An 18,266-nucleotide genomic window follows, 5' to 3' on the forward strand; every position below is an offset into this window, starting at 1 on the left:
TTCACTTTTTAAGCGTCAGAAGATATCGGAGGGTAACCAGCCCCCCCCCCCCCCCCGCCCCCAAACCTTTTTTTCCCAAAAGCATCCAATACAAATTTTAAGATAGCTATTTTGTTCAAAATTGTTCAAAGTTCATAGAACCAGAAATACGTTGTCGACACAACCCCCCAGGACCCGGAGGCAGGCGTTTCAACTTCTGCCCTGGGGCATATAAGGTTTTTATAGAAGGCGTTGTCGTAGAAACTTAAAAAAGGCTAATTCGATTGGAAATTCAAAGGGCTAGTGCCCTTTTTAATAGTTGAAAGTGATTGGAGGGTAACTAGCCCCCCCCCCCCACGCACATCATTCCCCCAAACCAATCCAATCAAAATTTTTAGATAGCCATTTTGTTCAGAGTAGTTGATTTCCAGATAGAAAATATGTTTTTGAGGAGGATACTCCCCCACAACCCTCAGGGCAAGGGTTGTAAGTTATGCCCTGGGGGCATATAAGGTTTTTATAGAAGGCGTTGTCGTAGAAACTCCAAAAAAGGCTCATTCGATTGGAAATTCAAAGGGCTATTGCCCTTTTTAATAGTCAAAAGTGATTGGAGGACAACTATCCCCCCCCTCCCACGCCCATCATTCCCCCAAACACATCCAATGAAAATTTTGAGATAGCCATTCTGTTCAGCGTAGTTGATTTCCAGAGAGAAAATATGTCTTAAGAAAGATACTCCCCCACAACCCTCAGGGCAAGGGTTGTAAGTTGTGCCCTGGGGGCATATCAGGTTTTTATATAAGGCGTTGTCGTAGAAACTTCAAAAAGGCCTCATTCGATTGGAAATTAAATGGGCTAGAGACCTTTTTCATAGTCGAAAGTGATTGGAGGGCAACTAACCCCCCTCAGACGCACACCTTTCCCCAAACACATCCAATCAAAATTTTGAGATAGCCATTTTATTAAACATAGTTTTAAATTCTAGAAATTAGGTCTTTGAGGATGACAACTCCTCCACAGCCCTCAGGGCAAGGGTTGTAAGTTATGCCCTGGGGGCATATAATGTTTTGTATTGAAAACGATGTCGTAGAAACTTCAGAAAGGGCTCATTCGATTGGGAATTTAAATGGCCAGTTCCGTTTTTAATCGTCGAAAGTTATTCTAAGGCAACTGACACCCCTTCCACGCCCACCATTTCCCCAAACACATCCAATGAAAATTTTGATATATCCATTTTGTTCAACGCAGTTGTAAGTTCTGGAAAGTATTTATTTGAGCAGGACACTCCCCCCCCAGTCTGCAGGGGCATGGACTATAAGTTATGCCCTGGGGCCATATATGGCTCTTATGAATGGAATGCTCGTATAAACTTCAAAGAGGTCTCATTTGATTGGAAATTGAAAGTTCTAGTTCAATTTTTAAGCGTCAAAGATATTGGAGGGTAACCAGCTTCACCCCCCCCCCCCCCCGCCGCCAAACCTTCTTTTCCAAAATGCATCCAATAACATTTTAAGATAGCTATTTTGTTAAAAATAGTTCAAAGATCAAATAACAAAAATTCCGGTGTCGACACAGCCCCCAGTGCCCGGGGGCAGGCGTTGTAAGTTATGCCCTGGGGCATATAAGGTTTTGATAGAAGGCGTTGTCGTAGAAACTTTAAAAAAGGCTAATTCGATTGGAAATTCAAAGGGCTAGTGCCCTTTTTAATAGTCGAAAGTGATTGGAGGGCAACTAGCCCCCCCCCCCCACGCCCATCATTTGCCCAAACACATCCGATACGACCTTCGAGAAAGCTATTTTATTCTTCACAGCTGATTTCAGGCTACAATTTATGTTCTTGTAGCGTGCAAACCCTAAGAAACCCCAGACCAAGGTCTTTGAATTATGCCATGGGGGCATGCAATGTTTTTAAAGAAGACGTCGGCGTCGAAACTTCAAAAAAGGGCTAATTCTATTGGAAATTGAAATGGCTAGTGCCCTTTTTAATAGTCAAAAGTGATTGGAGGTTGACTAGCCCCCCCCCCACGCCCATCATTCCCCCAAACACATCCAATCAAAATTTTGAGATAGCCATTTTGTTCAGCGTAGTAGATTTCCAGATAGAAAATATATTTTTGAGGAAGACGCTCCCCCACAACCCACAGGGCAAGGGTTTTAAGTTATGCCCTGGGGGCATATAAAGTTTTAGTCAAAGCGTTGTCGTAGAAACTTAAAAAAAGGCTCATTCGATTGGAAATTCAAAGAACTAGTGCCCTTTTTGATAGTCGAAAGTGATGGAGGGCAACTAACCCCCCTCTCACGTCCACCTTTTCCCCAAACACATCCAATCAAAATTTTGAGATAGCCATTTTAATAAACGTAGTTTTAAATTCTGGAAATTATGTCTCTGAGGATGACAGCTCCCCCACAGCCCTCAGCGCAAGGATTGTTAGTTCTGCCCTGGGGGCATATAAGGTTTTGTATAGACAACGTTGTCATAGAAACTTTAGAAAGGGCTCATTCGATTTGAAGTCGAAAGTGATTCTAAGGCAACTGACACCCCTTCCACTCCCACCATTTCCCCAAACACATCCAATCAAAATTTTGATATAACCATTTTGTTCAACATAGTTGAAAGTTCTGGAAATTATATGTTTGAGCGGGACACTCCCCTCAAAGTCTTCAGAGGCAAGGGTTATAAGTTATGCCCTGGGGGCATAAATAGTTCTTATGGAAGGAATGCTCGTATAAACTTCAGAGAGGGCTCATTCGATTGCAAATTGAAAGTTTTAGTTCACTTGTTAAGCGTCAGAAGGTATTGGAGGGTAGCCAGCTTCCCCCCCCCCAAGACCTTTTATCCCAAATACAACAGGTAAAATTTTAAGATAGTTATTTTGTTAAAATAGTTTAAATATTGCGTGACAAAATTCCGGGGTTGACACAACCCCCCAGGGCCCGGGGGCAGGCGGTGTAAGTTATGCCATGGGGGCAGATAGTCTATGTGTCTTATTGAAGGGACGGTCGTATTAACTTCAAAGAGGGCTCATTTGATTGGAGATTGAAAGTTCTAGTTCACTTTTTAAGAGTCAAAAGAGTTTGGAGGGCACCAAGCCCCCCCTCTCCACGCCCTTTTTTCCTTAAACCAATCCGATAAGAAATTTGAGATAGTTTTTTATAAATAGTTCAAAGACCATATAACTAAAACCCCAGGGTTGAAACAGCCCCCCTGGGCCCGAGAGCAAGCTTTTTAAGTTTTACCGTGGGGGAATATACTGTTTTTATTGAAGAGATGCTCGTAAAAACTTCAGAGATGGCTCACTGGATTAGAAATTGAAAGTTCTAGTTCAGTTTTTTAAAGTCAAAAGAGATTAGAGGTTAACTAGCCCCCGCCCCCCCCCTCCCACGCTCCCCTTTCCCCAAATGCATCCAATAAAAATTGAGATAGCCATTAAGTTAAAAATTGCTCAAAAGATAACAAAAACTCAGGTGTCTTCACAACCCCCCTGGCCCGGGAGCAGGCGTTGTAAATTATACCCTGGGTCATATATTGTTCGTATGAAAGGGATGCTCGAGTAAACTTCAGAGAGGTCTCATTTGATTGGAAATTGAAACTTTGAGCTCACTTCATCAATAGTCAAAAGATATCCGAGGGCAGCTACCCCCCCCCCACGCCTTCTTTTTCCAAACCCAGCTGATAAAAATTATGAAAGACATTTGTAAAAAATAGTTCAAAGGTCGGATAAGAAAAAATCCGGTGTCAATACAACCCCCCAGGGCCCAGGGGAAGGCGTTCTAAGTCACGCCCTAAGGGCATGTATGGTTTTTATGAAAGGCATGCTCGTATAAACTTTATAGAGGGCTCATTTGTTTGGAAATTGAAAGTTCTAGTTCGCTTTTTAAGAGTCATGAGAGTTAAGGGCAACTAGCCCACCCCACGCTCTTTTTCCCCAAACCCCTCTGCTCCAAATTGTGAGATAGCCAGATTTTTGGAAATAGTTAGAAAATTAGATAACAAAAACTCCCACTATGGCCCGGGCGAAAGGCGTTTTAAGTGTTATCCTTGGGACTTATCTGGTTCTTATTAAAGGGATGCTCTTATAAACTTCAGAGGGGGCTGAATTGATTGGAAATGAAAAGCTGTAGTTCAATTTTTAAGAGTCAAAAGATATTCGAGGGCAACTAGCCAACCCCCCCCCCGCAACCTTTTCCCCCAAAGCCCATCCGATAAAATTTTTTTAATAGCCATTTCATTAAAAATAGTTCAAAGGTCAGATGAGAAAAATTTCTGTGTCGACGCAACCTACCAGGGCCAGGAGGCAGGCGTTTTGAGAAATACCCTAGGGGCATATATAGTTCTTATGGAAGGGATGCTCGTATAAACTTCGGAGAGGGCTCATTTGACTGGAAATTGAAAGTTCTTGTTCACTTTTTAAGAGTCAACAGACATCGGAGGGCAGATCCAGAATTAATCCTACTTATTTTCAATGAATTTTCCATGCTTGATGGTTTCTTTAAGTTTATTCATCGACTAAGGAGGAAAGCCTACGTAAATTTAGCAATAAAGGAACTCGTGGATAATATTTAAGTTGAGCTATATATTTGCAAATTAAGAGAGAGATTAAGTAAAGGGAGACAGTTTTGGGAACGATATAAATAAAATAAAAAATAACTTAAAAGAAGTTTTCAATTTTTCAATAAAGATTACATAGTAAATATTAATTAATAAACATGTTTAGAGAACAATTCTTAATTGATACTTTGGCAAAAAATATCCAATAAGAAATCAACTTACGGTATCCGTTTCCATTTTTTCAAAGGTTTCAATAACTGTAACTATTCTGTATAACTGTAGAAATTTTGAGGGGACGTTAAGACACATCAAAATAAACTAATTAAACTTAGCAGAAAAAGGACTTGGGGTCCGTACGAAGAATAGATCCTCACGAAATTCAAAAACTTTTTAACCTACTTTTTTGTTATTCCTAACAGCATTTTACTTAACTGTACCCCTATCATCCGCCAATCCCCCTCCAAATACACAAACATATAACAAGAATTACTTATTCTTAATGAACATGTAACTTGGTCTATATATTTTCAGACTAGAAGGGGGGATAAAGTAAATTGAGACACTTTCAGGATCGATATATATAAATATTAAAAAAAATATATATATATTGTAGTTTCTAATTTTTACAATTAGCATATAAATGAGGCTATTACCAATGAAACATGTCACAAAGACAATCGATCGTTTCAATTACAAAATGTTATCGTATATCCAGTTTGAATCCGATTTATTGGTTTTACTTATATTTGAACGCTGGAAAAATCAAGAAAGTTAAAGACACGCGGTAGATATATGATTTTTATTCAAATATAGTATTACATAATTCACATTTAAAAAATATGTGTTAACACCGAAACATACTGACTCTCAGTGAATCTTCAGGCATATACAGAATTAGTTCAAAGGAAGGGGTATGGATGGTTGTAAAAATCGATACTTATCAATTAAAAGTAAAGAATTTGGGATTTTATCGAGGGGGGATTTTCCTTGGAAAACTTTCCGACGGATTGGGGAACTTCTGGGGAAGGGGACGCAGGTTCCCTATCTAACCTGAAGATTCCATTGTTATAAATTCAGAGGAAAAAGACAGGAGCTAGAATTTTTGTTCAGGAGGTGATGGTATTTCTTGGGAGAGGGTGGGGGAAGAGGTTCTACCCAACTTTCTACGTAAGGCCTACGTAAGGCTACGGTTAGCCTACACAAGAGCTCTTCATTAATAATCATGCATAGAGAAAAATTCTTAATCGATAATTTGCAAAAAATATCAAGCCATAAATGAGAGCACTTTATCTATTTACATTTTTTTAAAGTTTACAATAACTGTATATATTATGCGTAACTGTATATAGAAATTACGACTGGCCTGAAGGAGATATCAAAATACACTCATAATAATCAGAATAAGATTTTTATCTGAAAAACATCACATAAGTTCTTTCAAATTGAAAAGGCTAAAATATTAAAAATTACGGCCATACTTAAAATAATGTTAAAATCAAGAATCTGAAATATATAAAAAATTGATTTGTAACAGAAAATCATATTAAGGTCAATTCCAAACAGTCCTGATCCTTCTGTTTCAGCACGTGAAATGTTCTAAACACCCTTATTGAAACTATTTTTTTCAATCCATTCATTGTTGTCAATCGCTGTCCACAAGTTATGCAAGCTGTCCATTGTTCATATATAAGGTTTTTATCAAAGAGGTAATCGTATAGACTTTGAAAAAGCCTCATTCGATTTAAATCGAAAGTTCTAGATCCGTTTTTTACGAATTATATTACAAATGTTTTCTTTTGTACTTAATATTGCAAATAAATATTAAAATTACAGTAAAATTTTGAACTGATGAGCTTTCAGCAATTAATATCATTATACATCAAATATTTAGCTTAATTTATTAGTTCTTTCCAAGATTGTTCAAGACACATATAGTTTCACTACAAACAAAATTCGGATACTGCCCCCTTCTTTAACTGTAAAAACCTAAAGCCTTCTTCGTCATTGGCGCTTCACTGAAAACGAATTAGTCGTATGTTACAAATTTATTTTTTTTCCAGTTCTTACAGCATTGAAAATGAAAATAAAAATTACAGTGAAAACAAAATCTTGAACTGATGGATCTTTCAACAATTAATATCATTATATATCTAACATTCAATTTGATTTTTTTTATACTTTCCAAGACAGTTCAAGACTCATTTTAGTTTTCAGTAAAGGGCCAATGACGCAGTAGGTTTTAGGCTTCTGCAGTGAGGCGATACCCAAACTCTTGTTTGTAGTTATTTTTATTCGATTCAAGCTTGATTTGCATGTTCAATTTAAGTTTCACTCGATTTAAGATTTATTTATTCATTTACATTAATATCTATTGTATGTTTGTTCGCATTGATTGTTAATTTAATTTCTGTTCGTTTTAAGTTTAATTTATAGGCCTACCTCAATAACAAAATTTTTTTTTTTCGTTTAGAGCTTGATTTTCATATTCAATCTAAGCATTACTCGCTTTAAGATCTATTTATTTATTTATATTATTACTTGTTGTATGTTTTTTGCTATGATTGTTTATTTCATTTCTGTTCGTTTTGGGTTTTATTTATTCTTTAATAGTAATTTCTGGTCGTCATTAGTATTAATTTTAACACGTATTTGTATCTGCTGAGCTTAAGTTTAAAATGGCCTTTACTTTTGCTTGAAAAACTTATTTATCGGAAAGTTTGTTTAATTAATTGCTTAAAATAGTCCAAATATCGTATGATAATCATCAGTTTTTTAAATGTATTTTGGGCCGTCCATTTGTTTTTAAAATGTATTTTGAGCTATTTTAATAAAAGAGACTTGTTTTTTTGCTGCTAAAAGAGAAAAGAAAAAAGAATAAAACACATTTAAGAAAAGAACCCAGAATATATTTTAAAAACAAATAATTATGAAAAATATAATGCAATAAGAAACTTATAATTATTCGGACGATAAATATTTGTCTATATTTAAGTTTGTAACAGGATGTTTCTAATTGTCTAGCTCTCTTTCGTAAACAGATTGTTGCTGATTCAGTAAGAAAAAATCAGTTCAGTTATTGAAAATTGTAGCAAACCGTGGAAAATATAACAGAAGAGCTCTTGGGCGCTTATTCCAGACCTTTTCTGATCATTCTGTGCTTTATTTTTTGGGTGTTCATTCCGTTCTTAAGCTAAAGGATTTAAAAAAAGATTAAAGTTACATATTTTAAATTTTGCCAATTTCTTCTTTCTCTGCTGCCATGGACTAGAAATCAGTATCTAGTTAAAAATTTCGATGTTACGGATGTAACTCAAAAGCTCGGTGACCTAGACAAAAAGTTTTCTGCTGATGCATTTTGTAATAATGGCCCTGACCACGGTCTTTTACAGTTCTTTTCTTAGATTAATTTAATTGCTAGTGTTTGTTGATTTTCTTTTTGTTGTTCTTTTTTATTATTATGTTTATGCTCCACTTGTACTACTTGTTGTCTTGTAGTTGTGGGTAATAAATGATTGATTGATTGATTGATGGGTGTCAGGATGGCTTAATCTCTATCGAAGGCCAAAAATTATGCAAATTTTCGGTTCATTTGAATAATATCCTCCCTCTCATCCATCCAAAATTCTATAGTAAAACTATTGTCAAAACTTGCTGCAAAATTTTATCTAAAATATAAATGACAAGCCAAAATTTTGATTCTCAAGCAGAAAAACCAAAACAAAAACTTTATATTCTATGGAGTAATAAAGAAAAGTCAATCAAAAACGAACTGAAAATAATTAAAAAACAACCTTTTTTCTCAAAAAGAATTTTTCAAAGAAAAGTAAAGAGCCACATTATACCGAAGACGAGCAGAATAACTTTCATATAGTATCTTAAACTTAAGTCGAGCATAAATTACTTTCATTGAGTAAACAAAACTATAATATTTACCATAAACCACTAATTATGACGTTCAAAAAGCTTTCTTTTTTTAATGACTTTACACCTTCTGGTTAATTAATGACTTTCGGAGCATGTTTTTTTTTTTAAGCAGGATAATTATTAAATTTTGCATTATGTTCTGAGTAAGATAAACTAATTTGTATAATTCTTAAATTACCCCAGCATAACCTAAAAAAAGAGACTTTTTATAGTCACTCTTGAAGTTGAATACTTTCTATAACGTTTTATTTGGATTTTTATGTTATATAAGAACTTAAAAATCTTTCTTTTATGCTGAATCTACCACGACTAAAAAACAAGTAATTCTAATAGTTGAGGTGCATGTCTTCGCTTTAAATAATTTTATTTTTCTCTCTTTGCTATTTTCTCTCTTTCTATCTTTTTCTCTCTATACTGTTAATGCTGTTTTGGGACGTAGAGGACTCTCCTCTTCCACGCAAAAATCCTCTTCCTTCCTGACTCACTTCTAAAGGTGTTGGACATTCGTTTCTTACTGCGGAGTATCAATTAATAGTGCCAAAGCTCTCCAGGCTCTTTGGGTTTTAAATTGCTACAGTTTTGTTTATGAAACTTTCTACCTATGATAGCATAATCTCTTTAAAGATTACCCCTGCAACCACCATAAATGCTGCGTTGATTTGCGCAAAAAATCTTCCTTTTATAAACAGGGGTAAATTTTTGGGCCTATTTGACACTGACTAGATTATCATCTCTAATATTCTTACCTATCCACTGAAATTCTTCTTCTGATGCAGTAAAGTTTCCGTCTTGCTTCATTTTCGGTATAGCTGGGGAGGCCCAACCATCGTCATAACCCAAACCAACAGACCCAACAGAGACACAGACTGTGGCAACTAGCTGTAAGAAAACGAGCATGAACAGTACCGGATGGGAAATGACAGAAAAGCCGAACAACAAACGAATTCCTAAATAATTAATTGGAGTGATTTATTCACGTTAGACATAAGACCAAAGAGGTTGGGGAGCTGAAGATTAAAAGAGAAGACCGGACAGGACTGGTCTTCTCATGGGTTCCAAGAAATAAAAGAAAACCCTGCAAAAGGACCATATTCTGAAATGATAATGATTTCTGTTTAGTAGTCTCCGCCACGACCCTTTAATGGCATAGTGTTCTTGGAGAGGGAGGGGGGTAAAAAGGTATATAATGTCTATAGTATCAGCAATTTATTGTTATGACCAACAAAGTTAAAGAATATAGGTAGCCTATAGCGTCCAAATAAGGGGGTTCCTTCCCTAGTATAGGCAAGATTTAGTGCCCAAATAAGGTGTGCTCGTAGGCAATAAAATGATATTCGTTCTTATCTAGATTGAAAATTCTTAGTGTTTTTGAATAATTAAAATTTGTCTGTTAGAACCTTTCTTAAAAGATGTTATGGAGGCCGGTAGCGGTTTTAGGCCTAATAATCTGGGGGGGGGGGGTCAGGTGTACCATAGGAGTGTAAAAATTTTAAATAAAAGGAATTTAATGACAAATAACGGAAAACTTGGGGGGAGGCACCCCCCCCCCTACCCAGGCTAAGAACAGCCACTGATGGAGCCGTAAGATTTTAACACTAAAGTTTTTTTTATTCATTTCAACGATAAGTTTTTGGTACAATAGGAGCACCAAGGGCGTATAGTGGGGAAAGTAAGACCACTAGACTTTCACCCTTTTCTCCAATTTCTAAATTACTCGCTTGAAATTAATTTTGCTGTCTAAACGGCGCTCAATAGAGCATAATAATTCCGCTTACTTAGCAAATAATTGCAATTAATGACAATAAGCCATAATGAACACGGGAAAAGTTTAAAATTATCTATAAGAAGTAAATAGGTTAAAGAAATAAGCAGAATATTAGAAAAAGTGGCGAAATACTATCCCAAAAGCTGTGACCTACATCAAAGAGTTTAGAGTAAGGGACAATAAGTAAAGAATGACTCTTGTCAATTAGAACGGAAACTCTAAAGTGTAGAATAAAGATATCAATTCAGATCAAAAGAAAAAATGTAAATTAAAAGCATGCGCATCTTTAGGATTTTACCCGTTAAGGTTATAAGTAAAGAGCGACTCTTGCTAATCGAAACCGAAACTCTAAAGTGTTGAATTGGATAACAATTCAGATCAAAAGAGCATATCCAAATTAAAAAGATAGACATTTGATAATATTTTGTATATTCCAACATAGTTATAAATTAGATTTTTTGATTTGAGCCCATTGTAACGGAAGAAATCCTCATTTCGGTTATGCTGATAGATTTTTTTTTTCGAAAATAAGAAAATATCTACTGACTAATGTTTCTAGGAAATAAATATTAACATGGCAAGAAAGACTAACAACTTGTGAGGGGATATAAGTAGTAAGGCTATAGGCACTTTCAACCCTAACCGCAACCCTATACCTGAGGCATAGATATGCGGGTTAGTTTTAAAGTAATTGGGGTTAGCAGTACAATTTGCATAGATTGATCATTTCTATGTGTTGTAGTGTAACTTGAACAATCATGTAGACCTTGATTGAAGCTCTGTGTTTTGAGTACGTGTTCGTACCAAACAGGTTCTTCTACCAGTCCTATTCTACAGGTCATTACACCTTTGCCAAGAGGAGTGAGTATAGCTTGATTGGTGATTAGTATTTGAATAAAAGGAATAGTTTTATTTACATTTAATATTAGTAATAGAATTTCATTAAAAGATGATAGTTTATTTGCGAGTTTAGTTTTGAAAAAAAAAAAATGAGTTTGGTATTTACATTATTTGAGGTTAATGATGTAACAAACAGCAGCAGCAGCAGCAAAATAATATTACCTAATGTATCTATGGAAATGACTTCTGGCTGTAGACTATGTCTAGAATGGGACATTATTTATGCAAGATATGTTATATCATTAATCAAATTTAAGCAGGAGGAGCAGCTGTGTTTTGCTGGAAAAGTGAATATTCTCCATATAAATAAACTTCGGTCAGCATTAGATATCCTATCGAAATATATTGATGAGAACAAAATGCATCAGTGATTATCATTATTGTAATTATGTTAAATAAAAATTTTTATAAATAAATTGTGTTTTTCTTTCTTTCTTTAGTACACATTCGTATATTTTATAGATTACGAAAAGAAATTATTTTTAGTCTAAATTTTATAATGAGATAGTTAGGACAAAAAAAAAAAAATGGATATATTCTAGAAATTTCGAATAATGAGTAAAATCTTTAATATGGAAAAAAGTTTAATTATAGACGATGATTTTCTAGAGTTGTCTATTCAAAGGAGGATATTTTCTCGAGGAATGCTTGTCGATATAATGAAAACTGATTCTCCATCATTAGACTATTGTATAAAGCTTCTACATCGTGGTCCAAGTGCATTTACACAATTTATTGATATATTGATCACGACACGACAAAATGATATTGTGGATATGCTTTTAAACATTAGTTTAGAAATTTAGGATTTTTTTCATAAGAAAGATGGTGCTCAAGGATGATTTACTCCTCTCTCTGTCTCTCAGACATTTTTTTTGTGGCTAGCTCAGTTTCATTGTGGCAGTGAGAGCGTTAACACATGAAAAAATGTTCCATACATGTCCGTTATATCTGTATATACAGGGCAGTTGGTCATCATGTGAGAATTGCACTATGATTGAGGAGTATGATGAAAAGTGTAGATTATGCAACCCGTGTAAATTGCACAGAGGATATGCTGTACAAATTAAAAGTTGTAATTCCTGTCTTGAAGAGGTGTGTGACTCTCATCCTAGAGGTCACCTATGCTCCAATTGTCATTATGATAAATGCAAGCAGTGGGAAAGTACATATCCCGGTATGATTGGAAAGAATCCTAACCATGATTTTAGTTTATTGCTACGAGATTGGTATCGTCGTGGTTTTAGATTGTTCTGGGAGGAGGAACCGGGTCAACAACAAAAGAATATGGTTTCTACGTCATCGTTGTGAAGACAATGGGTGTTATGATTATAAGCCCACTGATTTTTATTTGGCTGTGACGGAATGTGATTCGACACTTGAGGACACTGTTTGTGAAATTGCTTCAAATACGCAAATTGAAACATGTGAATTCTATAGAATGAAGGAGAATAGTATCATTGACTATACAAAGAGATATGACAAGAGTGAAATCACACTCTACTGTAGAAAATGTGACCCTGACATTGCACTACATCAAGATCAGTACACTGTGAATTCAGATAATCTACCTGCACTAGTTGTTGTCGACAAATACCTAGTAGTGGATGAAATCTAAAGAGTAGAAAAGTCGTTTTATCATGTATATAATTTTTTTTATTTATAAACAATTTCACATATATCTTTAGAACATTTTATTCTTAGGGCACTAAAATCAATATTAAATACACTTGTAAGTATATTCTCCACTAGAAAGTCGTTCAATTGAGGTAACTCAACGTAGATGTTGAGAAACTGCTTGTAGGTGTAGCCACGACATCTGAACATGAAAAAGAGTAGTGCATGAAAGCCACATGTCTTAGTCGTTAAATCATGTACTCTTCGTTGATTTTGAATAATGGTTTTCCCACTGCTTTCAATAAAGTTGCTGATGTATGGAGCGTAGAATTTATACGATAGGCCAAGAAGATCAAAAAATTCAATTTTCTTTGCTGTTTGAAAGATGCATAGCCAATGACCGGTCGTCAAAGTCGATGGACTGCTATTAACAATGATTAGGGTATTGTTAACACTTGGAATTTTTTCAATGAAGTCCGAAGGTATGCAATAGGACTTGTACCGGGACATGTATGGATCCATACTAAGTACGTTGATTATTTGGTTTGTGTTCATGGTGCTAGGTCTAGTAGAACACTGCGGTCGGGCGTAATTTCCCAATAGGTTTCAAATTGACTCAGTGATATTAGCGTGATACTCTCTGTCAGAGCATTGGCAAATGTACACTCTAAACTTACATTCCCAGTTCGTACTATGCTCATATCCTGTGTCCCCGACAAGTCCAAAGCCATAAACCCATGATTTTCTGAAAACATTGAATCGGTTATTCCATTTTCAAATAGTTGAGAGTCTTGATCTAGGGGCCACATGGTTTGCCCGTTAAAAGTTCAATGTGATTTTTGTCACAAGACAAAGTGTCCAATAGAAGATCATTACCTTGACACAAAAAGCTTGAGGGCTTAAAACCGTTAAAATCCTGGGGGGATCCGGCCCAGAACCCAACGATATTATCACTCTTTACAAGGTCTACAGCCAGTTGTGTCGGGGTTAACTAATTGGCAAAGGATGAATCGGAATAGTTACGAGAATCGGCTACCCTGTGTCGGTGGTTGGTGATCGTATGGGAGAAAAGAAGTTTAATGGTGTTGCCAGAGACTCAAATCTTTTCCATTACTACTTTACCTGAGGTTGCTAATAGTGATTTCTGACTGTGGAGAATGTCCGATTCGATAATAGCATTTTCATCAGGTATTGCAGGAGGTGCTTATCTCAAAATAAAATTTAATGATGCCAGCTGCAACTTTATATCAATCTTGACATTGGGGGTAGCCATTGGGATATATTGAATATCTCATGATTTAATTTTCCAACTAGATGATACTCCTGGGTCACTACAGTAGTTAACTCACCGTCAGTATCAACACCTGTTCGATATTCATAGCCCAGCGATTGTCCTCTAATCTCCTTGTACATCTTTGGCGTCATCATCATAAATTGTATGTAGCTTGCATAGTTTGATAAATTATTGCTAGTGCTCACCAATGTTCCATTAATAAATACATTAATTTGTTTGAATAGGTTGTGCAGAATACAGTTTTCATAGGAGAGACCATCGCCGGCATTTGGAGTTGTATTATCTGACTTTTTCTTCACCACAACATTTAAATCAATAAATGTTGACGACAAATCAATGAAATAGTCTTCATTGTAAAATATTTGAAAGTGTATATTTTCCGAGTGGGGTTGTTGAGTTTGAAATTGTTCATAGTAGCCATACATGACACTGACATCAAAATTTTCAGAATTGAATAGATTCAATGAGGAAATGATTTATTGATATGATTCATTGTGGGGGAGATAAGTCATCTTAAGAGAAGAAATCCTTCTTTGATCTAACAACCTTTTTCTTTTTCTTCTTCTTCTTCTGTTGCCTATTGGACTTCGTTGTTTTATTCCTCAAAGTCCCTGTTTATGTCATTTGCTTACTGCCTGGGTGGAGACTGATGAGTGAATGACGCGAACGCATCCTTTTCAATCCCTCCCCATTTTGTCGAGATTTTAATTGTTCACCAACGGCTCTTGCTGAAGATCTAATATTTTCTTTAACACTCTCCTTGAAATTCTTACCACCCCCAGTCCTGTAGTTTGGAGGCAGCAAAATTCGATGCAGCAGGAACAAGATATTTTCTGGAAAGGGGTAGTGCAGAACGAAATAGCCTAGAAAACCAGCTACCAAGACCATAGCCAGACATTATAGTACGCCCCTTGTAGTAGTCCAATCCATTACCTATTTGACGTGGACTCAAAGCACCAACATAACAGTCAATATCGGGACAGAAAAATAGAATTCTTCTATTGTTCATTTTTTTTTAGTTTATTGTACCCTCGTCGTTGACAATGGGTCGAAAATGACATGTAATAACTGCTAAGTCTTTTGAAATTGCTAGAGAATCACCTAATTCGGTTCTAAGCGTTAAATGACAGAGTTCCAAATAGGAAGTGTTTACGGGAATATACTGAAGATGCTTTATATTGTAGTGGTGAACATGTTCTTGGTCGGTTTTTCGTTCAAGAACTCGTAGGAGGGGAACATTTGAATTACCAACCCTAGATGTTTCCACAAATGAAGCGTAGAGAAATATAAGAGTGTCCGTGGAGAAGGCAGGTGGGTAGTCAGCAAAAATGAAATTAGTGTTTCCAGCACTTCTACCATTGGTTATATTGAGTTTAAAGCCAAGAACGTCCTTTAGGTTATCATTGAGAATAACCTTTTCATTGGCAATAGGTGAACTAATGTAGATCTTGCCCTCCTCCTTTGAATAGTTGAAATGAAAAACTCCTTTTTTACGAGCAGAAATTCTTTTATTGATAGTACGACATAAATCATTCTTGCAGGTGAGCTCCTTGTAAGATAATTCAGCATATAGATAATCCATCCAATTGATTTTTTGAATTTGTTCTTGATCACCTGGTGGTGGCGGTCAATCATAGGTTCTAATTTTTATTTCATATTTAAGATCCTTTCTCAGGATGTCATAGGTATTTTTGAGAATACAGTCGACAAGAGCCACTTCATATGCACCGCCAAATTTGACGGCGGGTGAGAGTTTTGTCCAAAAATCACTTGTCGTTTTCAAGTCATTGTAGAAAGGATCGGAAACGTTGGACATGAAAGTTACATAGAAATCATTGGGCATTGTCAATATCTTCAACACCGATCCAAGAATCAAAATCAGAGTTGTATCCTAGCCACCGAACAAGTAACTGTTTCTTACCCCCACGAGTACGTCTCTTTAATATCTTTTCAATTTGATAGATTTCACTGGCATTTTTTACTTTTTGTAGTTCATAGTCATAAAAGCCGCCGAGAATCTCCTCATCTTTGGTATCACGCAAACGATAAGTTATGGGATTAGTGTCTAAGATTTTTGCCACCTTAAAAAGTTCTGTGGACCATAAGTAATTCGCCTTTTCAAAAAAAGTAGTTGTTCTATTAATTCAAACGGTTTCACCAAAATTGAATTTATTTTTCTTCTTCTTAACAGCCGACGATTCATTGGATTACTGTTTAAGAAAGGTGTCAATTGTATCATGATCAGAATGATGAACTTCCGTTGGCGTAGAGTTGGACAATGATCGATGAGGTCGTTGATTATAAATCAATATGATTTTATCAAGATCTCGAATCAAAGTTAGTACATTTTTCAATGTACAATATCTCACAATTAAAATTTAAAGACTTCATATCCATCTTTTAACCCTCGCAGTCTTTCTTAGACGATTACTGTAATAGAGCTGTGTCCTCTATTTTTCGAGTACCTTTGCTAAATTGGGATCGACAAATTCATTCCTATAGTCCGTTTGAATTTTTTTATACGTATCCTGTTCGAGAATATTTTCAATGGCCTGAGCAACTTCAATACCTCTCTTTGATCGCAATGGAATTGCATATGCATAACGACTATAAACACTGATTGCAAGTAGAATGTACTTGTATGGTGTATCGTGACGTCGTTGAAGCTCATCTAGAGTCAGGAGATCTTCTTGCATTATATGCAATGGGTAAAAGGCTTTAGTTTTTCGATATTGATTAGCACGAAGTCTATGATTTCTATGCAGAGTGTAAATTGATTCATTTTTTAGATAGTCTTGTACATTTTTAGTGCGAACACCAGTGACTTTGGAAAGAGTGGTGGGGGTGCTTAAACTCCCCGCCTCACCAATATTTTCATAAACACCTTTCAGATCTTCAACCATTTTGAACGTAAGCACGTTGTGTAACGACTGCTACCCTTTTCTATACTGGCCTTTGGTGGTGATGATGACTTGATGCGTCTTCGCTTTTGTCTAGCTATCAGCGGTGTGCTAGTATTTTCCAAAATTGATTTAAAATCTTCTTCTCCAACTTCATTTTTTAATGGTGTCAATGTTGTTGATGATTATGACGATGATGCATGTTCATTTATTTTTTTTAGAATTTGTCTATTGGCAATAATACTTTTGGAGAAGTTTGATGTATTTAGAAAGTTATAGATATGAGTGTCAAATGACAATAGTCCTTTACGATTTGTAACCATATCATAGATTAAATCAAGTATATTATAGCTCTTGCCCTGAATTATAATCCCTGTCCCATTGCTCTCAACTTGAATGTGATCACGGTCCAAGAGATAGGCTAGGAATCGTGTTATTTATTAACGCTATGAGTTAGGTATTCTATTTACAAATTTCATTACAATTGAATCCAAGTCCTCCTTCTTCAGTTGTGTTCCAGCAGCAGAATCCTGAGAAGATGATTCTTTTTTGGGATCAACAGCAGCAGCAGTGGGCTTCGAGCGATAGGGCTTGTGTTTGTCCACTCGGCGAATTGCATCTTGAAGTAAAAGCAGTTTTTTATCATCCTCAATATTTCCATTGTCAAGGAATTTACTCAGATTGTTCTCAAAGTGTTCGACGGCTGAGAGAGCGAGTTCTATTGGAACCAATTTATACGGTTTTGCCATTCTCTTCTAGAAAAAACTGTTTACAATTCCTGCAATTATTGGCAGTTAAATTTTGAAAAAGCTACCGCCCGCCTGAAGAAGTCGTTTCCTTTTGAAATTCTTTCCTTTCTTTTGAGATGCCAATGCACGTAACAGGGAACAATTCTTCTTTAACTGGTGCGTATCTACTTGTGATAGTTTAACATTACACTTAGTCGAATTTTAACACTGTTTGAATATTAGACTAATAAACTCGTTGTGAATACTATGTGTGAGCTTTGCTTTCCTGAGTGGAGGTTTTGAAGTGCTTAGAACTGAAAAAAAATGTCTATTTTCATGTAGTTTCTTCAGTGTCATGACAGCAACTAATAGGTCTTTTTAGTGTTGACAGGAAAATATACTGTAATTTCATTTTCGAAAATATCTGTGACCACACGCAGATCCTCGGGTGTATTTTGATTAAGATCCAATAGGATGTAGCAGTAGGGTTTATTAGTTGCCTGATTGTATTCTGAGAGCAGAAATTTGGCGGCTCCTGGATGGATTTGTTAATTAAGAGTTATTAGCGAGCTAGAATCACGAACAGCTCTGTAGATGATATAGTAGGTGC

At 35.9% G+C, this 18,266-nt stretch overlaps 1 protein-coding gene across 1 annotated transcript in view; it reads right to left on the reverse strand.

Moving 5' to 3' along the window:
- Positions 1-18,266, reverse strand: part of LOC148953168 (facilitated trehalose transporter Tret1-like) — a 110,195-nt gene that overhangs the window by 65,307 nt on the left and 26,622 nt on the right. The window contains exon 2 of the mRNA XM_089088332.1: positions 9,199-9,331. Within this exon, the coding sequence (XP_088944458.1) occupies positions 9,199-9,331 (133 nt within the window). The remainder of the gene's footprint in view (positions 1-9,198; positions 9,332-18,266) is intronic.

Source organism: Artemia sp. Qi Xiang Cuo, chromosome 4 (genome assembly GCF_049724085.1).
Source record: "Artemia sp. Qi Xiang Cuo chromosome 4, ASM4972408v1, whole genome shotgun sequence".
Taxonomy (NCBI): domain Eukaryota; kingdom Metazoa; phylum Arthropoda; class Branchiopoda; order Anostraca; family Artemiidae; genus Artemia; species Artemia sp. Qi Xiang Cuo.